General features: G+C 38.2%; 1 protein-coding gene and 1 long non-coding RNA gene across 5 annotated transcripts; one reads left to right on the top strand and one right to left on the bottom strand.

Moving 5' to 3' along the window:
* Positions 1–562: 562 nt before the first annotated feature.
* On the bottom strand, positions 563–5493 carry LOC115988833. 4 transcript variants are annotated; one of them, XR_004091674.1, is made up of 4 exons: positions 5244–5493; positions 4490–5123; positions 4276–4406; positions 563–1147 (listed from the first exon to the last, which is right to left on the bottom strand). It is a non-coding gene; the product is annotated as an uncharacterized LOC115988833 (long non-coding RNA). The 4 variants fall into 4 exon arrangements; XR_004091676.1 differs by having other exon boundaries at positions 4490–4855; positions 5244–5491; XR_004091675.1 differs by having other exon boundaries at positions 4490–4852; positions 5244–5490.
* Positions 5494–16751: 11258 nt separating this feature from the next.
* On the top strand, positions 16752–23350 carry LOC115988835 (heat shock 70 kDa protein 15-like). The gene is made up of 10 exons (XM_031112454.1): positions 16752–16932; positions 17813–19047; positions 19585–19812; positions 19928–20023; positions 20122–20343; positions 21110–21304; positions 21414–21560; positions 21696–21845; positions 21993–22123; positions 22590–23350. Exons 2-10 carry the CDS (start codon positions 17878–17880, stop codon positions 22804–22806), a joined length of 2556 nt encoding a protein of 851 aa, XP_030968314.1. The 5' UTR covers positions 16752–16932; positions 17813–17877; the 3' UTR covers positions 22807–23350.
* The last annotated feature ends 2348 nt before the right edge of the window (positions 23351–25698 follow it).

Genomic DNA, 25698 nt, shown 5'->3' on the forward strand with positions numbered 1-25698 from the left:
TCAAAGGATTAGAAACATAAAAATCTAAAACATTGCATTACAAGTTACAACTACAAGTGCCATTCCAAATTCCAAGGGCCAAACTAGCAGCCATAATCAAATTTATTCATCTATGCAGTAAGCTAGCAGTCATAATCTAGAACCAGCTAAAAGCTTCCAATGGATCTAAGCTGTACGCTTCCTGTATTAATGGATATACTTAACTTTAAAAGGGTCATTGTAATTTGTAATGACAGATGACTTGAACATCCCAATTTGCTAAAAATAGAGCTTGCGTCTCTACAAGGATGGACATCATGGTATCAAACACGATACCGTGTGCCAGATCCAACAACTCATTACAGTTGCACCATGCAGAACCTGAACTTTTTAGCATCAAAGGACTAAAGATTACTTATCAAAAAAAATAAAAATAATGATTGACATTCTTGCACGGCAAATCTTACAAGAATAAATATCAATAAGAAAGTCGACAAAATCATCACTGTGGACTTCAAGTGACAGAAAAAGATAACATAATGAAGCATGAAATCAAGCATACCATAATTTTTGAAAGAACAGATTCCAGAAATTAATTGTGCAGAGCATACCAACATAAAAACAATGGCACTTAGGACCATATCAAAATGTATTTCTCTTGTTCTTCCCCTACAACTGTCAGGAAGACTACCAACAGTATATCTTGAAAACCCTCAAAAAATATATAAAAACCGGATACTGAAGATCCACCCTAATTAACTATAAAATTTGGCGGACCACCCACAACAGAAAAGGTTTCACAGACCCGAAAGAGGCGGACACACTCCAGATGCTTTCATGATAGGTCCACCCCCCAGTTTTTCCCTAGACTTAGAATCATAAAAGTACTTGTACATAAGAACCAAATTCTTTCTTGAAAAACAAAACATTAAGAGGCAAGAACCACTTGAAAGGACCATGCGCAGAAGTTGTAGAAGTCTTCGTATCCATTGGTTCTGCAGAAGCCGATGTCTCAGCACCGCCATCTGCTGCCGGCAGTGCTGGCATTAGCATCAACTCCTTGAGGTTGCTGCTGCTCACTGGCCAAGGAGGTGCGGTTGGTGGGGCCTCAGGAGTAGCTGGCTTGGCTGGTGCTGGCCTTGGTTTCGTCATTATTGGTTTACAAAATCTGACCAAGAAAGTATACTTTCAATATCCTTCGAGAAGATTACTATATTTAAAGTAGGGAGGACAAGAAAGGTTCAAATTTCCAGGATTTAGGTTGGCAGCTGGGAAATAAATAAATTATGAAAACAATAAATATACTGACACATTATTTTTTGGCAAAACTACATTGTTGGTCCCTAAAGTTTAGCTACTGAGCTCTATGAGTTCCTGAAGTTTGAAATGAACACAATTGGTCCCTAAAGTTTCATAAATGAGCACTATTGGTCCTTTTTTAACTTTTGTTAGTTTTCTTGCTTATGTGTCTAACGGAACATCATTTTTAAATGATGTGGCACCTTATTTTATAAATTACACAACATTACACTTTGACCCAATCCAATTCAAACAAAATTACCCATGACATACAGATCCAAACAAAACAAACCAAAGAAGATTTGAGAGAGAGAGAGAAAACACGATTTGAGAATCTCGATCTCTGCCTCCCACTGCTGATCCTTTAGAGCTCCATCCACCCTCCCCCCTCTGAAATCCTGCACTAGTTTCATTTCATTGTGGCCTCGAATTCTCCAATCGACTAATGAAAGTACTTTAAATGATCAATAACAAAATATAAGTTAAAAATGGATGAACTGAAAAGAATGAGACCTCTTTGTTCTACAGTTTAATCATATAAAATGCTTCTATTTGTATGATATCATGTGTCAAATTGTCAATGGCTAAAAGGATTACAAAAGCAACAACAGCACTGTTGTTTGTCCTCTTCTTCTTCTTCATTTAATTTTTTTTATCATTTAAAAAATTTCTTTCTACGAGACAGTATCCTTCCAATTTTCATAATCATTTGGTTTTACCTGTGGTTTTGCAGATGTATTTGACGTCAAATACTTTATTCCACAGATAAATGATTGATGAATGGTTTTGCAGATGTATCCGTTAAAGAGTTGCCACTAGAGGTTGCATCAAAAGAATGGGTGGGCGAAGCTCTGTTAAATCGGTGAAGGGAGGTGGAGCCTAGAGATTCTCAGATCGTGTTTTCTCTCTCTCAGGTTGATCATTTGTTGTGTTTAGATTTGGATGTGAAGGGTTGATTTGGTTGAATTGGGCGGACAAAAACACTTTAAACGGGTTCAGGTCAAAGTTTAATGACATGTAATTTTTAAATCTAAAATAAGATGACACATCGTTTAAAAAATGTCACATCATTATCCTGTTAGACACATAGTTAACAAGCTAATGGAAGTTAATAGAAGGACAAATAATGCCTAAAATAACCATCCAAATTGCAAACCCAAAATCACTGCCCATAATCAAACTAAAATAGCAGAAGAAGAAGAAGAAGATGAAGAAAAAATGCATGAGAAAGAAGAAGAAGAAGGGGAGAGAGAGAGAGAGAGTTCAAAGAAGTAATTATTGGAGTGTGGTAAGGTGGTGGGGCCGTGGATGGATAGGTGTGAAATAATAATAAAAAGGTGAGAAAGTATTATTTAAATAAAAGAATGTGTAACATAGATAATCTGATGTGAGTGTTTTTGTAAACTGGTTGTATAAAATAGAAAAATAGGTTTTTATGCTAAAATATAAGAAAAATTTTACACATATTGATGCTAATGCTCTAAGTACTCCAAATATGAGTTTCTTTGTAATATGTTATGAATCGCAAGTGAATGAAAAAATATAGTCATTTGATTCTCAGTGGCCGTCTGGCCAGAGCACACAATTCTCTCACTCTCTATAGTGTTCTACTTCTCTTTCCTTGCTTTCATATCTTCTAGAATTTTCCATTGTTATCTTATTATAAGACACGTATTTTGTTAATTTTAAAGTAAAATTATATTTTATCGTTTGTGGTTTGATTCAATCAAATTTCAGCATACCAACTTTTAATTGCTAGATCTCTAAAGTTTGGTCTAAAATGAAGTGGCAAGAGTTCCATTGGAAAACCCCATAATAATTTCATTTAGAAATCAAAATATAGTGATTGAAAGTTTATATAAAAATAGCGAAAGGATGAATAATAGGGTAAAGTAGAATAGGGATCAAAGGATTAGAAACATAAAAATCTAAAACATTGCATTACAAGTTACAACTACGAGTGCCATTCCAAATTCCAATGGCCAAACTAGAGTAGGCACGGCGCATCGCTATATATTGAACAATCAAATTTATTCATATATGCAGTAAGCTAGCAGCCATAATCTAGAACCAGCTAAAAGCTTCCAATGGATCTAAGCTGTACGCTTCCTGTATTAATGGACATACTTAACTTTAAAAGGGTCATTATAATTTGTAATGAATGACAGATGACTTGAATATCACAATTTGCTAAAAATAGCACTTGTATCTCTATAAGGATGGACATCACGGTATCAAACACAATACCATTATGTCCAACAACTCATTACAGTTGCACTACGCAGGACCTGAACTTTTTAGCATCGAAAGAATGGGTGGGCGAAGCTCTGTTAAATCGGTGAAGGGAGGTGGAGCCTAGAGATTCTCAGATCGTGTTTTCTCTCTCTCTCAGATTTATTATTAGTTGTGTTTAGATTTGGGTGTGAAGGGTTAATTTGGTTGAATTGGATGGATAATAACACTTTAAACGGGTTCAGGTCAAAGTTTATGATGTGTAATTTTTAAATATAATAATAAGATGACACATCGTTTAAAAAATGTCACATCATTATTCCGTTAGATACATAGTTAACAAGCTAATGGAAGTGAATAGAAGGACAAATAATGCTCATTTTTGAAACATTGAGGGCTAATAGTGCTCATTTCAAACTTCAACTAATAGCACTCAGTGGGTAAACTTGACGGACTAACATTGTAGTTTTGCCCTTTTTTTTCCATAACTGCTGAGATGATATGTTGTGATTGATGCACAATAGAACTGATGTCAGTGGTGAGCCCAAGTGAAAGTGTACCAATCACAACTTACAACCTCAGTTAGTTGTGAAAAAAAGTTGTCCCTGACATTACTCTTACGAAAGCAGCAACTAAATAATAAAATCCAGAATCAACCAAATCGTGAATTATAGTAATCTTGCAGAATTTTAACAAATAAAGCTAAAATTAAATTCTTTCCAAACAAGGTAATTGGATTAAAAGGTAAAAAGAAAGAAAACATACCTGTCCAGTGTTTCAGTCTTCTTTAGCACATCAGCAGAGAAGAAAACTGGATTCACATACTTAGGAAGTGAATCCTGTTGGAGCTTTTTCTCTCTCGACCAAGCTTCTGCCTCTACACATTCATTTAGGACCTATAACATACAAAGTATAGTTTTGAATTGTGAAGTTAGTTCTCTGTTAATACATGTGTATTAGAGATCAGTACGGATATTACCTTCTCTTTTTCAGAGATGTCGATGTGATCAAATCTATGATCATTTGAAACTGCTGCTTCTCTGTAGCTATTAATGCAACGAACAATTACAGCTCTCGGTTATCACTCTCTTTTGTAACGATCCTCAATGGGATCACCATCTTGGCAATGTAAACACCTTTGCACATCTGCTGGAATCAATTCTCCAGCCTGGCAATGTAGACGCCTAAAGTCCAAAACTAAAAGCCAGATATTTTTTGCCACTAAGCATGCTACCTTGTTTCTCATGTCATAGACATAGGCCTCCTCAACAGCATTCTTCCTGTCATTTGTTTCTTCCATTACTCTATCTTGCAAAGCCATTCTCCAATGTCTTTTGCACATCTGCTGGAACCATTCCTCCATAAAAAAATAATAAATAATAAATGAGTTTGATTAGGTCTAATATGTTAAAAGTAAATAGGTACCCCCAGACGGATTACATGTATATAGGGCAGTTTCCCTGGGTTAAAACATAAGAGAGGAATAACATAAAAACCCCTTGAGGATGCCCCTTAAAATCACTTTTGGCCCGTGAGTGACGATGATCCCCCGCTCGCATTAATTATTTGTTAAGAGCGAGGACCCATTAATGGCCGAGATTAACCTATCAAAACTACATGCCCAAAAACAACACAATATTTATCAAAACTCCACGAAAAATTAAGATGTTATGTCATACTCGAAACGCATAAATAAAACAGGGTATTAGTTAAGAAAGCCTTAGAATGATTACCTGGACTTGACTGTAGTGAAGAAGATGCGACCTTTCTCAAATAGTTAGAGCAGAAAGTAATCAGAGGTGCTGGCTAAACAGCGAGACAGCCCTAGGGGGGAAAGAGTGATCGGAGGAGAGAGAGAGATCAAAGTAACCTCAACAAAACTAGAAAGAGGGGGAGGGAGTTACGGCTATATAACTATTTAAGGTTAGAAGTGATTAGGGTTTGTTCCAGTTTTCATGACCAAAAATACCCTATCTTTTCTTTTTTTTTGGGGTGGGGGGGAAAGGAACTTACTTCTTTGATAAAATAATTTTCGCCTAAATTTCAAAAGTTAATAAAAATTTGAACCGACTCCCTCTCATAATCCTTTAACACTTGGCTCACCCGATTGGCCTCCTCCAAGGTTGCTTTACAAAAAATTATGCTATCATCGGCGAAGAATAAGTGGGATATTTGGGATGCACCCCGACACACCGACACCCCTCTGATCCTCTCCAATCGAACCTCCCTTCGAAACATGGCTGAAAGCCCTTCCACGCATAACAAAAAGAGATAGGGTGATATAGGGTCTCCTTGACGCAGTCCCCTAGTAGGAACGATTCGTCCTTTCGGTTCTCCATTAATGAGAACTGAGTAAGACACTGTTCTCACGCACATCATGGAAAGTTGAATCCACTTTTCCTGGAAGCCCATTCTCCTCATCACCCCTTCAAGATACTTCCACTCGACTCTATCGTACGCCTTGCTCATGTCAAGCTTGACAGCCATTAATCCTGTTTTTCCTTTCCTTTTAGATTTTATGCTGTGCATAGTCTCGAAGGCTACAAAAACATTGTCAGTAATCTGTCTCCCTGAAACAAAAGCACTCTGAGCTTCTCCTATAACCTTTGGCAGTATTCTTTTCAGCCTATTTGCTAACACTTTGGACACTATCTTATATATTACGTTGCACAAGCTGATCGGCCTGAACTCCGTAACTTTCTGAGGACACTGCACTTTTGGGATTAAGCATATATATGTCTCATTCAACACACAAGGTAAACTACCAGAATTTAGAATTTGTAAAACACACTTTGTCACATAAGGACCTACTAACTCCCAGTATTTATGATAGAAAAGAGGGGACATACCGTCGGGGCTAGGAGATTTTGTCGGATGCATCTGGTTGAGAGCATGTCTGACTTCCTTCGCTCGAAAGGTCTCGAGTAAATGCTTGTTCATTTCCGGTGTAATACACCTTTCAACATCTTCAACCTTTACTTCATACTCACTAGTATGCTCCGTACTATAAATTTTTTCAAAGTACTCCAAAACGATTTCCTCAACCCTTTCTTTCTCTTCTTGCCACATCCCATCTGCTCCCCAAAGGCCTTCAATTCTGTTTTTCCTTTGTCTCTGTGTTGCCGTTGCGTGGAAGAATTTAGTATTTCGATCTCCACATTTCATCCACAAAGCTCTTGATCTTTGGCTCCACATCACTTCTTCCTTTACCAGGATTTCATTGATTTCTTTCCTCAAAACCTCTATCTCCTCAGCAGTCTCATGAAGCATATTTAGGGCCTCAATCTCTTGTAATTGCTGTTGTTTTACTCTCAGAGTTTTGTTGACATTACCGAATACCTCCTTGTTCCACCTTTGCAAGTGGTCTTGGCAGCTCTTCAGACGCTCATGGATTTGGAATTCAGTATCAGCTCGGAGGGGATCCCAGGCGTCCTCAATAATCTGCCTACACCTTTCATCACGGGTCCACATTGCTTCAAACATAAATCTTCGTTTGGCTGGTCTTCTTGGCATTTTCCTCTTCAGATATAAAACAATCATACAGTGATCCGACGCCGACATAGCTAAGTGGTGAGCACTAGCCTCCGAAAACATACATCTCCATGCTTCATTCGCTACTACTCTGTCTAATCTGACTAGCGTTCTCTGATCCCCCAATCTTCCATTACACCAAGTATATCTCTGCCCCACAAAGCCTAAATCGACTAAACCACACTTGCTTAAACATTCTCTAAACTCCCACATCTGATTTGCATCCCTATCCAGCCATCCTAATTTCTCATCAGCATGGGTTATTTCATTAAAATCCCCACATACAACCCAAGGCATATCACATTGTTTATACAAAACTTCCAAAAGATTCCAAGAAATTTTCCGCTTACCCGATTCAAGATGGCCATAAAAACCAGTTACTCTCCACGGAACTTGATCTTGCTCGCCTTCTACTACGACATCTATGTGCGAATTCGAGCAACTCTTCAGCTTTATCTCTGTTCCTTTCCTCCAGATCATAGCTAATCCTCCACTTTTACCATCGCTAGGCACCACAATCCCCTCAGTGTAATCTATCTTGTTTTGAAACCCCTTCATTTTGCTTAGACTCGCTTTGGTCTCAGATAAAAAGACCAGGATCGGATTCTTCTTTCTCACCTCGTCGGTGAGAGTTTGAACCGCCGGGGATGATCCAAGACCCCGGCAGTTCCATGCTATAAGGCTCATTGAGCTCGGCGGCGCTGCGTTGCAGTCGCCGCCACTCCGCCATCCGTGGTAGTATTTTCTTTCCCTGACGCTTTGCCCTCTTTACACCCTTTTCTGCGTTTAGCCTCAGTGATATTCAATTCCAACTCCTTCAATGGAACTGTGCTCTCACGTTTTACCTTATATTGGATTATAGGCTTTACTTCACTTGGGCTTGGTTGCTCATTTAACTTTTTGGGCTGAATCTCTCTTGCCTTACGTTTCCAGTGCCTACTCATCGGGCCAAGACACTCAGCTATCCAGCCCACCTCTTCCTTGTAACACATAGCCATTGGGCCTTGGGCTACTTCAACCTTATCGGGCTTTTCCACGTCCTGGTGCTCCCCAGTAGGTTGACCTACATTAAAAACAAAACTAGGACTTTCTGGCCGTGCTGTCCTAGTCTCCCACATCATCTCATCATCTTCTTTTCTTGGTGACTCTTTTTCCAAAACCGGTTTGTATCCTAGGATAGGCAAAGTGACCTCTGGCAATTTCTCTGTCTCACTGGCCTTTCCCCTTTCATGTATAATCACACTGCCCTGTATCACCTCGTCTGTCCCGTTTGGCGTTTTCTTCTTGTCTGCATCTTCGTGGATTGGAATCTTTGACTCTGGTTTCCCGCTCTCCCCCTTCCACCCTTTTTCGGTTTGGTTGAATTCCACTCCGTCGCCGCCGGCCCGTTGAGCCACTACTTCCGTCCTAGCACTACTCCCTTAAGTAGATTCTTTAAACCTATCCATTGTGCCCCTTCTTCCTGTTTGATCCATCTCTCTCACATTCTTTCTGAATATCTCCCCTCTTAGCCAAGCTCCATACTGCAGCTCCTTCACCTCAGTTTGGTCGTCCCTCTTCTGCACCTCAGAACAGTCTTTCATATCATGGTTTAACAAACCGCATTGATAGCAGAAATTTGGCAATCTTTTCGTATTTAAACTGAACCCATCTTCCTTCCCCTCCTTCAATGGTGACCCTCTTTCCTCGGATTAATTTTCTTGTAACATCCACCATCACTCGGACTCTCAGGCACTTCCCCCATTGCACTCCGTTCTCTGCGACATCCACCTCCATTACTTCGCCTATTGTTGCACCGATTGAATACCCTGTTTCCTTCGTTCTGCTTTTTAGTGGCAGATTATGCATCTGGATCCAAAAGGGAGACCATTTGAGAACCACTTCCTTTGGTGTTTGCTCCCCTTCGAATTCCTGTAAAATAATCAACTGTTTTTCGTAGCTCCAAGGTCGCATCTCCATGATTTTCTTCTTATCTCTTTCGTCCTCGAACTCCACCATGAACAGCTCATCATCTAACTCGGAAATCTGCACACTTTTATTTGGTTTCCACACCATTCTCAGGTTCTTTCTAATTGCATCTAGTGAAATGCTTCTACGGGATAGCACTTTCATCACTAAACAGTTCCTACCCAACTCCCATGCTGCCAGTGTGCTATTTCTACCCAACACCACCTGCTCATCCTCTTCCTCCGTAAGGGATAGCTTTTTCCAGAATGCTTCTAGTTCACCTTCCATCCTAATAGTGTTTCCTAAAAGGCCTCACCGGCGGGAGGCCACTGCCCTCTTGTAAAAGTTATAACCTTACAAGACTCTTACTGCTTCCACATGCACGAGAGCATGAGAGCATAATTTACTACCTAAATTGTAGGTAAGATTTAAAGAGAAAACATCTCTCTTTTTTAGCAAAAATACGAGGAGTGAAGTGATGGAAGGGGTCAAGGAGCTATTTGGGGCGCAAATAATTAGACAACATGAGAAATACCTTGGATTGCCGCCTATGGTGGGAAGGGGAAAAAAGAAAGCTTTCAACCGAATAAAAGACCAAGTGGGAAGAAGAATAGCCGGGTGGAAAGGCAAGTTGCTTTCAAAGGCAGGTAAAGAAATTCTCATTAAGGCGGTGGCACAAGCCACCCCAACGTACACGATGAGTTGTTTTTAGATCCCGGATGCCTTGTGCAAGGAGCTAAACTCCATGGTCAGAAACTTTTGGTGGGGGCAAAAGGAAAATGAAAGGAAGATGGCTTGGATTTCGTGGGAAAAGATGTGCCAAAGGAAAGCGGAGGGAGGGCTAGGCTTTAGAGACCTCAAGGCTTTTAATTTAGCGCTTCTAGCCAAACAAGGGTGGAGAATTATCCAGAACCCAGATTCGCTGCTGCATAGAGTTCTGAAGGCAAAGTACTTTAAAAGTACAAGTTTTTTGGAAGCTCAAGTAGGAAACAACCCCTCTTATACGTGGCGAAGTTTGATGGAAGCCAAAAGTGTTGTGGAGAGAGGAATGAGGTGGAGTATCGGTAATGGACGGAGCATAGACATTTGGAGAGATAGATGGCTTCCTACCCCTAATTCCTTTAAGGTAATTAGCCCAAGGAGTCAGGAGTCTTCAGTGGAAAAGGTTGAGCACTTGCTGGATAGTGACAGAAGAACGTGGGACATCAATAAGGTGCGAAGTATTTTCCTTCCTTTTGAAGTAGAGACTGTTTTGGGAATCCCAATTAGCCCAAGCCTTCCAAATGATTCTAGGATTTGGGCATGGACAAGCAATGGGATATTCACCGTTAGAAGCGCGTATGGAGTAGCGCTAAAAATGTTCAAGGATAACAAGGAGAAAGAAGACAAGGGAGAGTGCTCGGATCCCTCAAAAATGGATGAGGTTTGGAAGTCCATATGGAGGCTCGAATGTCCAGGTAAAATTAAACATTTCCTTTGGAGGGCATGCAAAAACATTCTGCCCACCAATTTCTGCCTAGCTAGAAGAAAGGTGTCAAAATGGGATGGTTGTGCTTGGTGTGGTGAGACGGAATCTTCGAGCCATGTGTTATGGGATTGTAAGGCTGCTGCTGAGGTTTGGAAGGAATCGGGTCTCAATCTGCCTAGATGGAAGAATGATCATAGGGATTTCATTGAGGTGTTTTGGAAGCTAAAAGAGGAAGCAAAAGATATAGATTGGGTCGTGTTTACAACGACGGCATGGAGCATATTGTGTAACAGAAATCGTTACAAGCACGAGGGGAAGTTCAAGCCGGGGAAGATAGTAGTCAAGGAGGTGACCAGGTATGTGGAGGAGTTTCGACAAGGCTTCACCTCAAACTCAACCACTCCCAAGCAGCCTCCTCGGCTTGGTTCCCAATGGCGACCCCCAGATGCCGGATGGTATAAGGTAAATGTTGATGCAGCAGTGTTTAAGGAGGCAGGTAGTTGTGGAGTGGGGGTGGTAGTAAGAAATGAGGAAGGATGTTTGATGGGGGCTATGAGCAAAAAGCTTCCTTTTCCCTTGGGACCCTTAGAAGCAGAGGCAAGGGCAGCGGAGGAGGGGATTGTGTTAGCAAGGGAACTTGGCCTTAATGAAGTTGTCATCGAAGGAGACGCAAAGACAGTCATGACTGCACTCGCAAACTCAGATTCTCTGCATACCCCATCCTCAATTCAGAAAGTAATGGAAGGGGCGAAGTTCAGGCTGCAGGCTTTCAAGTCTTGGCAGTTCAGACATGTTCATAGAAGCTGTAATGTAGCAGCTCATATGCTTGCAAAGCATGCTTGTAATGTTCCAGATAGTTTAATTTGGGTGGAGGATACTCCCCCAATGATTTCAGCACAGATCAGTATGGATGTAGCAAATTTGGGTTTATCCCTCAATTAATGAAAGTTCTCTAGTATTGACTATAAAAAAAAAAAAAAAAAAAAAAAAATTTGAACCCTAGGCTTGTCAAATTCTCCACAAGCACTTATATTTGTAGAATAACTGCCGTACACGGTGGTCTTTATGTAACTCTCAAAACAAATACATATATATAAGATAAGAATTACTAGAGCTAAAAATTACAGTGTAGTGATGAGGGGTATTGCTCATAAATAATATCGTTTGAGAATTGAGCTTTTTTTATACCATTTAATTTTAAGGTAATGTAAATATTTATATCTATATATATTAAGAAGATTCAGAAAGTTAGTTATTACTTTTTTTCTTGTCAAAAATACTCCTAAATTAATTAACCAATAACTTAAAAATGGGGTTAAAATAGTAAATTGACAAAAGAAAGTTAGTTATTAGTATTTTTACAGTAAAAAATACCCCTACTTAAAACTTAAAAAAAGGGGTTAAAATAGTAAATTGACAAAAATAATAAATTTCTACTTCTATGTTGAAATGTCTTATTGTTTATAATAAACTCTTACTTTTATGTTAATTTAAATTCCTACTTCTACTCTCTAACTCCCTACAAAATAGGATCACTCTTTTGTTAGTTTTAAACTTCTCCAATCTAAAAAACTCACCCCACGTATTCATCATCATTTTTTTTTTTTTTTTTTTTTTTGAAAAAAGTAGATATCTCAAATTATAATAAATACATATTATTAATTTTTACCCAAAAAATAGAAGAGCCTCTAAGCATGCACGTGAGTGTGTGCTTAGAGGCTAGTATATTTTTAATATAGAGATGGTAGAGTTTTAATCTATGCATCAAGTTGAACACTAACTTTCTTGCTCGATGAAAAAATATTTTAGCAGTTGAGTTAACTACAACTCACTTAGTGTATTATCTATATTATATTACTATTTAAAAGGCTTCTCCTATTTGGGATCTTCCTTTTTTTCTGTTCAAAAATGCCCCTACAGCCCTATGTTTAAGTAGAGGCAAAACTAAAGGACAATCCAGTAAAAATACAACTCTAACTCTCACTAAAACATTACCTAAAAAATAAAATCACTCTACTGTTAATTTTCAAATTATTTTATCCACTTATAATTTATATTTTCAAAATAAAAATTATATATATATATATATATATATATATAATAAAGACATAGGCTTTTTTTTTGCTATAAAATAGGATCACTAAATCCAAAAAAAGCCTCATTGCACGCCCAAAGCGCATGTAATGAAACTGGTATATATAATGGACAACAATGTTTGATATAAACTTTTTTGAGTTAATGTTTAGGGTTGATAGGGAACAATTTCATATTTGACCTGCTTAACTTGAAATCAACACAAAATGTACTTATTCATGTAGATAAATATTAATTCCATCAACACAATTTTGAATTTTAAATTTTTTTAATAAAAGAATTTTCGCCTCAATTTCAAAAGCTAATAAAAATTTGATCCTTTTGTGTAATTCTCAAAACAAATACATACATACTGTGGGGCCCAATAATTTAAGGGCCAGGCCCAGTTGCTCTTGGAAAATTCGAAGGCCCAAGCCGAGGAGAGCTGTGGCCCAAACTCTACAATACAGAGCACAAAACAATTTTGGGAGGCAGCCGAGGACAGTTCAGTCCTCGGCAGATCCAGAATCCCACCGGAATAAAGGGGTAAAATTGGTATAGGAACGAATTTGTAAGGAGATTCAAAATATCTTGGGGGAAGTTATCCTTACTACCCTTCCAGATAAGACTCTGCACCTGACAGAGCCGTACTCTGCAGCCTTATCAACCATCCCCAACAATTCTGGGATTAGACTGATGGGACAAATATCAGTCTTGTAAAGATTGACCCTACACGTGGACGAAGGACAGTTAATGCAGACGAGTATAAAAGAAGAAAGTAAGTAAATCGAAGGGGGGACTCCCATTCCACCTCCAAAAAAGGGAGATGATCTGGGTGAGAATATCTCAACAACACCTGAGATTACAGAAAAAACCCATTGTCGGGTAACCGGGGTAAGACCCTAATGGTCCTCGGATCAAGTCCGAGGAGGCCCATCCCATAGGATGCAATGCCGTAGGGCTTAAACGTTCAAGCCCAAATCCTTTTTCTACACGAATTCCTCTAAAACCAAAATCGGGCGCCGCCCCGTGACCAACGGCTAGCTTTTCAAGCCCACTCTCTACAAATCATATTGTGAGGAATCGTTCATGCGCGAGCCCAACATTCTTATTGGGCCGCCAGAGAATTGTGTCCTTACACATACATATATATATATAAAAGATAAGAATTGCTAGAGCTAAAAATTATAGTGTAGTGATGATGGGTATTGCCCCATGTAAGGACGCGATTCGTGGCGGACCGTAACAGTGTCGGGTTCGCCCGTAAAAAGGCCCCTAACAATATCATTTGTAGAGCGTGGGTTTGGAAGGCTAGGCCCTGGTTGACAAGCGGTGGGTTTTTTGCAGTGTTCGTACAAGTTTAAGTTTTCCTTCACCCCTGGAGTCTTTCTCCTGGAGGTGGGCTGGGAGGCTCTGGTTTTTGGCCACTTTTCCCAACCCCCCCCTTAGGTTACTTGTTTTTTCCTTTTATATTCGCCTGCGTTCATTGTCCTTCGTCCACGTATAGGGTCAACCTTTCCAAGATTGATACTTGTCCCATCAGCCCATATTCAAAGTCGTTGGGGGTGGTTGTAAAAGCCAAAGAATGCGGCTCTGTCAGGTTCAGAGCATTGAATGGCAGTAAGGGCAGCTTTCCCTGGATATTTTAGATCTTTCTTCCTAGTTTCAGTCCTATACTGTTTTTACCTTTCTTTCAGGGGGGACTTTGGGTCTGCCGAGGACTGAGCTGTTCTCGGCGGTATCCATAGGCTATTTTGTCGAGCTTGGGCCGTAGCCCTCCTCGGCTTGGGCCTTCGGATTCTCCCCGGATAGATGGGCCTGGCCCATAAATCATTTGGGCCCCACACCCCATAAACAATGTTGTTTGAGAATTGACCTTTTTTTATACCATTAAATTTTAGGGTAATGTATATATATATATATATATTCTTTTTTTTTTTTAATATAGATATGGTAGAATTTTAACCTATGAATTCCGCTTTATCATTAAGTTGTTAAATTTCTTACTCGATGAAAAAAGACTTTAGCAATTGAGCTAACTATAACTCACTTAGTATAATTATGGGTTTCATTTAGCTCAACTTGTAACATCTTTAACGGTTGTATAAAAGATCTGGAGTTTAATTCCCGCCTACATTAAAAATTAGATTTTCAAAATAAAAATTATATATATAAAATAAAAACATAGGTTTTTTTTTTTTTGGCTATAAAATAGGATCACTAAATCCAAAAAAACACAATTTTAGCTAAACTAACGAGGGTGATTTTTTTGGGTTAAATATGCAAAACTGATCTCTTATACAATTATCAAGAGCGGATGCCATAAATTAAAACTCTCTAAAAAAATAAGTTATCATTAGAAACAGACGCAGTAGGTTGAAACTCTCTTAAATAAATAAATATATATATACACACACACACAGATATATATATATATATATATATATATATATATATTTATCTAATTTCTCTTACCATCCACTTTTGGTGTCCTAGCCCTATATGGAAATTTTAGAGACGTCATAAGTTGAAACTCTCTCAAAAAATAAAAACCTATCTAATTTTCTTTCCATCCACTTCTAGTGTCCTAGCCCTATATGGGATAGCCCTATATGGGAATCTTAGACCTTTTATCCAATACCAAAAAGCTCTCTAGTCTTGACATAAAATTAGAGCTCCCTCTGAACAAACTTGAACACATCCTTCTAACCTCAATCTCATCAGCAAGTTAGTAACTCCTAAACCAGCTAGTATAAAGTACAAACATAGTTAAAGGTGTAATGTGTTTGAAGCATGGAAACCTTCCTTCCCTCTTAATGTTAAATGGGTGGAGAAAGACACCTTCATGTTATGTTTCCAACATGAAGTTGACCTCCATAAAACTTTCCACCTTTGTGACTACGTCCATGGTCCATCAGAGAAGGTCAGTACCTTAGGTGCTATTCTTTAGGTTCCCCTTTTAAGATTTAGCTATATGGCTACTTAATTAAAAAATATACTTCCAACTTATGAGAAAAAATTCATATGGCATAATTTTAAGATGGAAACCTAAAGAACAGCACTTAAGTACTGTACCTAAGTCTTGCTCATGATTTATATAGTCTTTTTATATATGGTAAGTACAACATTGTATTGTTCAACTGAAATATTAAAAGGAGTGGGGTGTATCTCTCCAAAAAAGAAAAGAAAAAAAGGAGTAGAGTAAAAGAACATGATTACAATCATTCTCAAATTTACATGCTCATTCTCAACTAAAAAAAAAAAAAAAGCTTGCCTTTTACATTTTCATACCAAAATATTATTCACAATTATGTGCATGTGTAAAGGTTAATTTCTTAAAGTAGAGAAATATGAGAAAATTGTTGTTAATTTATTTGCCTCTTGATTCTCTTCAAATAATTCATTCTTGACTGTTTTGGATTATTGCAAGTGCCTATTAAAGAGGATCAATCATATCTTCTCTGAGACTAATAAATGTGTGGATGCTTTAGCATAACAAGAGGATATCTTCAATACGAGGATTTTGTAACCTTTAGTGTGCCTCCTTCTGCTGATATCTCTCTTTTGTTGCATCTTGATGCTACTGGAATGCATTCCATTAGAACTGTATGTAATGCTTCACTACCCGTAAGCTGTAGCTGCTTGAGTAATGAATTTCGTATTTTTCAAAATAATGATAACAACAACATTTTAACATGCTCACCTAATGGTAAAATACCAGCAAAGCAAGCCCACACAAATTCCATCTGGTCTTTATTTGTGCATGAACCATAGTGCCAAAGTCAGCCCACATTCTTCTAAAAAAAAAATCAAACAAAACCCTAGTTAAAGGCCCACAAAACCAAAACCCATAAATGAAAACCCTTAAAAAAAAAACGAACAAAACCCAGTCAAAGGCCCACAAAACAAAATGGCCAATTAAAAAACACCTCACCGAACAAAACCCTTCACAGTTTCAGACCCTCACGCCATAGATCTTTCTAGAAGCAAAAGTATCTCTCTAGACATCTCTAGGACCACATTGAACCCCACAGTCAGTCCTTCCAATTTTTTTGCTTTTTCAAAAACCAAAAAAACAAACAACAAAACAATACAACAAATTAAAAAAAAGAAAAAGAAAAAAGAAAAAAGAAAAAGAAAAAAATGTGAAACTAGAAAATTCCACACAAAGCCCTCGCTCGGCCTCATAAATCTCGGTTCCTTATTTAAAGTTCTCGCTCTCTTTCTCTCTCTCTCTCTCTCACACACACATATACATAACAACACACACACACTACACAACTTTTCTCTGTTTATAAAAGCCGTTTGGTCGCAGAGCCTTCCAGAACCCCCAAACACGTCTCGTCGTCTCTCTTATTCTCTCTCTCTCTCTCTCTCTCTCCTTCTGTTCGATAGCTCTCAAGGTACGTCTCCAAACCCTAGCTCAAATCCACTTCAGATTTAGATTTCTCTCTTTTTCTCTCTCTCTCTCAATCTAGGTTTAGATCTGTGAGTTTCTCTTCCTAGATTCGCTGATTTTTAGGTGCTGAATTGCTTTTCGTTTCGTTTTACTGTTTAATCAGCTTTTAGATTCTAGCTCTTTTGCTGTTTCTAGGTTTAAAGCTTTTTTTCTTTTTCTTTTTTGTGTTTTTTGGAATTTATTGGTGAGAGAGAGAATCTGGATTAATTATGGTGGAAAAGTTTGGGTATTCTGTTAGTTTAGGGATTGGATTTACGTCGATTCGATTGCTTTCTTCAAGTAAAATGTGTTTTTTTGTGGTTCAAATAATGTAGATTTGTATCATATGATTTTGATTAATTGATTATTGTGTATTGAGTTGCTCTAGTGTGGTTTTGATTTTTGATTGTTCTATGTTGCTTTTTTGTGTATGGAAATTGTTGTGTAGCAGTGCATTTGGATTTGATTTGCTTTTGCTGTTGTTGAGATTATTGCTGCTTGTGTGATTGCTAGCTTGACTCTCAGTTGCTTAGGCCCGCTGGTGTTCATATTCTTAAGTTTTAAATGTTTTCCCTTGTGCATGTATTATGTTTTAATTGCTTTAAGATCATTAGAGAAAGGTTTTAACTTGTTGGGAATGTTATTGATAACGGGGTTTATCTATTTTGCTTGGAGTTTTTCTTTCCTGGGTAATGATGTTTGTGTTGTTGGAAATTTTTTTGAAATTTCTCCTTGTTTCTGAGTGTTTTTAATTGTTATAAATTAATGTATTCTGATTTTAGCAAAAAAGAGAAAAATAAAAAAAAGAAGTATACTGAATGTGACTCAGCTATGTTATTGTTCAGGTTTCTGTGACCTTGCCACCTACTAGACCAATTTTAAGTTATAAGTCGGTTTTTTATTTGTGAACATGAGTGTTGTCGGTTTTGATCTTGGCAATGAGAGCTGCATTGTGGCCGTTGCAAGGCAGAGAGGAATTGATGTTGTGCTCAATGATGAGTCTAAGCGTGAGACTCCTGCTATCGTGTGTTTTGGAGAAAAGCAGCGGTTTATTGGAACAGCAGGAGCTGCGTCGACCATGATGAACCCAAAGAATTCGATCTCTCAGATAAAGCGGTTAATTGGTCGGAAGTACAATGATCCTGAATTGCAGAGGGATCTCCAGTCTTTGCCTTATGCTGTTACTGAAGGCCCTGATGGGTATCCTTTGATTCACGCACGGTATTTGGGAGAAGCCAAGACATTTACACCTACCCAAGTTTTGGGAATGGTATTGTCAAATCTGAAAGGAATAGCCGAGAAGAACTTGAATGCAGCTGTTGTTGATTGCTGCATTGGAATCCCTGTTTATTTCAATGAACTTCAAAGAAGGGCTGTTTTGGATGCAGCCACAATTGCGGGTTTGCACCCTCTCCACTTGATACATGAAACTACTGCAACGGCCTTGGCTTATGGTATTTATAAGACAGACTTACCTGAAACCGATCAATTGAATGTTGCCTTTGTTGATATTGGTCATGCTAGCATGCAAGTTTGCATTGCTGGATTTAAAAAGGGGCAGCTGAAAATATTAGCTCATTCGTATGATCGATCTTTGGGTGGTAGAGATTTTGATGAAGCGCTGTTCCAGCACTTTGCTGCAAAATTCAAAGAACAGTACAAGATTGATGTTTTCCAGAATGCAAGAGCTTGTCTTAGGCTTCGGGCTGCCTGTGAGAAGCTGAAGAAGATGCTTAGTGCAAATCCTGAGGCACCTTTGAATATAGAGTGCTTAATGGATGAGAAGGATGTAAGAGGCTTCATTAAGCGCGACGAATTTGAAGAGATCAGCATTCCTATCTTAGAGCGTGTGAAGCAACCTTTGGAGAAGGCTCTTGCAGATGCTGGTCTTACTATTGAAAATGTCCACATGGTTGAGGTGGTTGGTTCGGGCTCTCGTGTTCCTGCAATAATTAAGATATTGACAGAGTTCTTCAAAAAGGATCCTAGGCGCACAATGAATGCAAGTGAGTGTGTTGCCAGGGGTTGTGCTTTGCAATGTGCTATTCTTAGTCCGACATTTAAAGTACGAGACTTTCAGGTAATTTTCATGGACAGAGGGTTGATACCCAAGCATTGTATACTTTTATAAATATATGTGTGTGGTGGTTTTATTGCCTTTTAAAAAAAAAAAAAAAAATTTATGCTTGCATGCATTTAGGCTCTCCTTGAATTTCTCTCCCTCTCTCGCTCTCACACACACAAAATTGCTCATCACTACTAGGGGTGTCAAAATCTTTAGTCAGTATTCCCTTTTTTCCTTCTCTTGTTGTGGCGTATTATAGGTTAATCTCGGCCATTAATGAGTTCTCGCTTTTAAGAAATTAATGCGAGTGAGGGCTCATCGTCACACACGGCCAATAAGTGATTAAGTGATTAAGGGGCATCCTCAGGGGTTTTCATGTTATTCCTCGTCATGTTTTAACCCAGGGAAACTGCCCTAAATACATGTAATCTGTCTGGGGGTATTTACTTAAAAATATTAGACCTTAATCAAAGGCATATATATATATATATATATATATATTATATTTGGCATTACTGTGATACCAATGTTTTTTTTATTGTTGATCTGAAGGTCAACGAGAGCTTCCCGTTCTCAGTTGCGTTGACATGGAAAGGTGCTGCCCCTGGTACTCAGAACGGGGCTGCAGACAATCCGCAGAGTACTGTTGTTTTCCCCAGGGGAAATCCTATACCAAGTGTGAAGGCTCTAACGTTCTACAGATCAGGTACATTCTCTGTTGATGTACAATATGTTGATGGGGCTGAACTGCAACAACCTGCAAAGATCAGTACATATACGGTAATATACCCTGGCAATGTTTAGAATCTAAACATTTTAATAATTTGGGCTGCAGTATGATTGTCTAGCAATTTTTATTGTGTTGCCAATTCTGTTATGTGATGTGAATGTGCAGATTGGTCCATTCCAATCTACTACAAGTGAGCGTGCAAAACTAAAGGTTAAAGTCCGCTTGAATCTGCATGGAATTGTATCTGTTGAGTCAGCAACTGTAAGTTCTGGAAGCTTCTTGCAACTCTAATTATGATTAGGCAATTTTCCTTCAAACCATTTCTTATTATTATTTTTTCTTTTTAATGTTTGTTTTAGCTATTGGAGGAAGAAGAAATTGAAGTTCCTGTCTCAAAAGAGCCAGCAAAAGAAGATGTTAAGATGGATACTGATGAAGCTCCAAATAATGCTGCTCCCCAAGGTTCCAATGAGACTGATGTAAATATGCAAGATGCTAAGGGTACTGCTGATGCTCCTGGGGTTGAAAATGGTGTCCCTGAGTCAGGAGACAAGCCTGTACAGATGGAAGCTGACACTAAGGTCAGTATTCATACCTTGAACGAGTAAACAATTTCTTCTGTGGTGTGTGCTTAATGTTATATACGTGATTCTCAAAAAAAAAAAAATGTTATATACATGATGAAGCTCATTGTTAAATCTTATTTGCATGTATGTAAGCATTATTTGAGTCATGACATTGGGAAAGCTACCAAAGGGTTTATATCTATTGGGATCTAGGTAGAGCTTACATTGAGAATAAGAATTTGTGCATGCTTTCAAATGATATGGTGTGCTTTTAATGCATTCAGGAACCCACTTGCAATATTTTTATCTTAGTTTGTTTGTAGCAATCAACTACTTATCAAAAAAAAAAAAGTTGGTTTGTAGCAATCAACTATTAAAGCAGATACTTGGATCTTTGGTACCATCGTTGCAACAGCAGAGCTCCAATTGAGGTGTTAATAAGCTAATACATCTAGTTCAACCATTGAGCTCCACTTGTCTGCTCCTGAGTGACAAACTTGAGCTCCACTTGTCTGCTCTTGAGTGACAAACTTGGGCTTGGAGACTGTTTCCTGCTCTTCTTCTTTTAAGTTTCTAGACTGAATTCCTATGTTATATCATGCATCAGGGCATTTGGAATCTTATGATTGTGTTATTTGCATACAGTATCACAATGAATGTTAATCCTATTGATTTGTGATGCCTCCATCTCCCATTTCATTTGCATCTATGTGTTGTAATGCTTAATAGCATTAAATATTTGTTCTTTTTTTGAGGCATTATGTGGGTTCTTAACATGCAGGTTGAGGCTCCAAAGAAGAAGGTAAAGAAAACCAACATCCCTGTAGCAGAGTTGGTGTATGGAGGAATGTTTCCAGCAGATGTGCAAAAGGCAGTGGAGAAGGAATTTGAAATGGCTTTGCAAGATAGAGTAATGGAAGAAACAAAAGACAGGAAGAATGCTGTTGAGGCCTATGTCTATGACATGAGAAACAAGGTAGTATGCTTAGTGACAAATATCTGGCTTTTAGTTTTGGACTTCTAAACTAATACTTGTGGTATTTAAAAGAAATCTAATACTTCTTGTTTGTTTCTCTGTTTCTCAGCTTAGTGACAAATATCAGGAATTTGTCACTGATTCGGAGAGGGAAGGGTTTACTACTATACTCCAGGAGGTAGAAGATTGGTTGTACGAAGATGGTGAGGATGAAACCAAAGGCGTTTACATTGCCAAGCTGGAGGAGCTCAAAAAGGTAAGCGTGGTTTGATTTTCTAAATGGCTACTTTCCTCGCCCCCGACCCCCTTCTTTTTCCTTTCCTGGCCCTGTCATACAGCCACACACAGAAAGACAGTGATTACTTATTTTGATATTTGTGTTACATTGCAGCAAGGTGATCCCATTGAGGAGCGTTACAAAGAGAGTGTTAACAGGGGAGCTGTAATTGATCAGCTTGTTCGTTGCGTTAATAGCTACAGAGAAGCAGTAGTTTCAAATGATCCTAGATTTGATCACATTGACATCTCTGAAAAAGAGAAGGTAATATCCGAATTGATCTCGAATTCACACACACCACCCCCCCCCCCCCCCCCCAAAAAAAAAAAAAAAAAAAAAAAAACGGTTTTACAATACACGTATTAACAGAAAACTAACTTCACAATTCAAACTATACTTTGTATGTTATAGGTCCTAAATGAATGTGTAGAGGCAGAAGCTTGGTTGAGAGACAAAAAGCTCCAACAGGATTCACTTCCTAAGTATGTGAATCCAATTCTCTCATCTGCTGATGTGCTAAAGAAGACTGAAACACTGGACAGGTAGCTTTTCTTTCTTTTTACCTTTTAATCCATTTACCTTGTTTGAAAAGAATTTAATGAATTTAATTTTAGCTTTACTTGTTAAAATTCTTCTAGATTACTATAATTTTCAGCTTTGTCTTGATTCTGGTTTTTAATTTTGTCATGTTTTGATTATTTAGTTGCTTCTTTCCTAAGAGTAATGTTAGGGACAACTTTTTTCACTACTAACGGATGTGGTAAGTTGTGATTGGTACACTTTCACTTGGGCTCACCACTGAAATTAGTTCTATTGTGCACCACCCACAACAAGTCATCTCAGCAGTTGTGGAAAAAAAAAAGAAGTGTCAGTATATTTATTGTTTTCATAATTTATTTATTTCCGAGCTGCCAACCTAAATTCTGGAAATTTGAACCTTTCTTGTCCTCCCTACTTTAAATATAGTAATATTCTCTGATGATGTTGAAATTATACTTTCTTGGACAGGTTTTGTAAACCAATAATGACGAAACCAAGGCCAGCACCAGCCAAGCCAGCTACTCCTGAGGCTCCACCAACCCCACCTCCTCAGGCCAGTGAGGAGCAGCAACCTCAAGGAGGTGATGCTAATGCCAGCACCACTGAGGGGGCAGCAGATGGCAGTGCTGAGACACCGGCTTCTGCAGAACCAATGGATACGGAGACTTCTACAACTCCTGCATAGTCCATTCAAGTGGTTCTTGCCTCTTAATGTTTTGTTTTTCAAGAAGAATTTGGTTCTTATGTATAAGTACTTTTCTGATTCTGAGTCTAGGGAAAAACTGGGAGGTGGACCTATCATGAAAGCTTCTGGAATTGTGTCCACCTCTTTCGGGTCTGTGAAGCCTTTTCTGTTGTGGGTGGTCCGCCAAATTTTATAGTTAATTAGGGTGGATCTCCAGTATCCGGTTTTTATATATTTTTGGAGGGTTTCCAAGAGATACTGTTGGTAGTCTTCCTGACAGTTGTAGGGGAAGAAAAACAGAAATACATTTTGATAGGGTCCTAAGTGTCATTATTTTTATGTTGGTATGCTCTGCATAATTAATTTCTGGAATCTGTTCTTTCAAACGTTACGGTGTGCTTGATTTTCTGCTTCATTCTGTGATCTTTTTCTGTCACTTGGAAGTCCACGGTGATTGACTTTGTCGACTTTCTTGTGGATATGTATTCTTGTAAGATTTCCAATGCAAGGATGTCAATCAATATCTTTATTTGTTTTTGCCTTTTATGCTAAAAAGTTCAGGTTCTGCTTGGTGCAACTGTAATTAGTTGTTGGATCTGGCACACGGTGTATCGTCTTTGATACCAAGATGTGTCATCCTTAGAGTATTAGCATTGGGAATGTTAATGCTAAATCTAAAGGAAATTTAGCATTTTTAACCCCAAAACCATCTGCATCAGAGAATGGTAAACAGCACTATTGCAAATTTTTTTGCAATATTGTTACAGTACAATTCTAAACATAGAATTGTATTGTTCACAATATTGTAAAAAAACAATAATATTTTATTATGTTTTTTCCCACGAAATCTTCTCTCTCTTCCTTCTTTGATATTTTGTGATATTGGAATATATAAAAGAACATGAAAACTAACATTGAATGGAGAAAACCTTTCATTTTTTAAATTAATGAAATTAAAAGTGGAAGAGTTCAAGAAGTTGGAAAAGGGAGTAGAACCAAATCTTTTAATTTTCTACATTTATGGCTTACACTAATCATTGATAAGAAGATGGGAGGTGAAAGGTGAAACCAAAGCCAATTTCATACTCTTTTTGACACTAAACTCACTCTTTGTCTCTCTATCTCTCCAGTCCTACTTTTCTTTTGGCCTTTTGATATTTTGTGATACTGGAATATATAAAGAAAATGAAAACTAACATTGAATGGAGAAAACCTTTCATTTTTTAAATTAATGAAATTAAAAGTGGAAGAGTTCAAGAAGTTGGAAAAGGAAGTAGAACCAAATCTTTTTATTTTCTACATTTATGGCTTAAACTAATCATTGATAAGAAGATGGGAGGTGAAAGGCTAAACGAAAAAGTACTCATACAAAGCGCCACATGGCAAGACCTTGTGCACTCCGCATGAGGTTTCTGCTTTTATATATATATTGATTCCAACACTTTCTCTCTCTTCTCTCTCTTTCTCTCTCTCTTGTAACTCTTCTCTCTTCCTTCTCTCTTCAGACCCAAAACCCATAGCCACCACACTTTATTTGCTCTCTTCTCTTTTTCTCGTTGCAAATCAGTCTTGCTGACGGCGGCGACGTGCTTGCTTTCTCCCTTCCTGGTTGACGGCAGCAACATGGATTGGTGCGGTTGTGGGTTTGGGTTCGATATGGTGGTTGATCGAGTGTGGTGGTGGTGTAGTGGTTGATTTGTGTGGTGGTGGCGTGATGGTTCATTGGTGCGGATTGGTTGGTTTGGTGGTGGTGTGGTGATTGATGATGGTGGAGCTGTGGAGGTGGGGGTTGTCGTGGGTGGTGAAGGGGTGGGTTTACTGGCATGGGTCTGGGTTTGCTGTCATGGGTTTGGGCTTGGGCTTGTCGTGGGTCTAGGTTTGTGTTTACCACTCTGGGTTGTGGGGATTGGGTTTTTTTTTTTTTTTTTTTTTTTTTTTTTTTTTTTGGTGTTGAAGGTAGATTATGGGTTGCTGCTGCTGTTGGTGGTGTCAGGTGTGTATAGTGCAACGGTGGTGGGCTTGTGGTGATGGTGGTTTCAGTAAATGTTGTGGTTGTTGTTGAACAGAAAGAATGAGAGAGAAAGGGTAAATAATGTGTTGTATTGTAAATGATGGTAATTTTGGGATATATTATTTTATTGTGTATAAATATTATTTTAATGAGTAGAATAGGAAAATAAAAGTTGAGAGTGTTGTAAAATGGTATGGTATAAATGATAAAGTAAATTTTGAGCTGGTAAAATAAAATAGTTTGTAAATTGCTGATGCGAATGCTCTAATACAAGAAAGCATACAGCTTAAATCCATTGGAGGCTTTTAGCGGCTAGCTTACTACAATCATATACATTGAAGAAGTGGGTTCTTTCTGTCCTTCACAATAAGTTTGTTTGGTAAGAGCCTAATTTTACATTTTAGCTTATTTGCTTGGGAAATGTTTTTAAAGTCTCGTATATTTTAGGCAAAACTATAATATTGGTCCCTTAAGTTTGAAGTGTGCGCAATTGGTCTCTCAAGTTTTCAAAATGAGCAATATAAGTTCTTTTACTAATTGTCATTAACGATGTTACTTATTTGGCTAACGGAACAATGACTTGGCATTTTATTTTAATGATGTGGCATATTTTTAATTAAAAAATTACAAACTAAAATTACACGTGAGGAACATTATTTACCAAATTAAAAATCTATTTTCTACCAATTGTAAACACCCAGCCACGGCTCAAAAAAAAAAAAAAAAACCCAACCATCAGACAGAGAAGGGGAGAGAGGGAACAACAAGCCCTAGCCATTGCAACGCTACCATACTGCAATGCTATTATGTCACCCTTTCCAAAATTGCAATGCTACCATACACCCAATGATTTAAATCATGTCTAGTGGAGAGGAGGCCCA

This window comes from Quercus lobata, chromosome 5 (assembly GCF_001633185.2).
Source record: "Quercus lobata isolate SW786 chromosome 5, ValleyOak3.0 Primary Assembly, whole genome shotgun sequence".
Classification (NCBI taxonomy): Eukaryota; Viridiplantae; Streptophyta; class Magnoliopsida; order Fagales; family Fagaceae; genus Quercus; species Quercus lobata.

Excerpts from the sequence above, each read along its gene's own strand:
- LOC115988835 (XM_031112454.1), top strand. The coding sequence starts at position 17,878 with ATGAGTGTTGTCGGTTTTGATCTTGGCAATGAGAGCTGCATTGTGGCC. Across the intron at positions 19,813-19,927 it reads CAAAGATCAGTACATATACG|ATTGGTCCATTCCAATCTAC; the intron begins GTAATATACCCT and ends GTGAATGTGCAG. Across the intron at positions 21,305-21,413 it reads TCTATGACATGAGAAACAAG|CTTAGTGACAAATATCAGGA; the intron begins GTAGTATGCTTA and ends TCTGTTTCTCAG.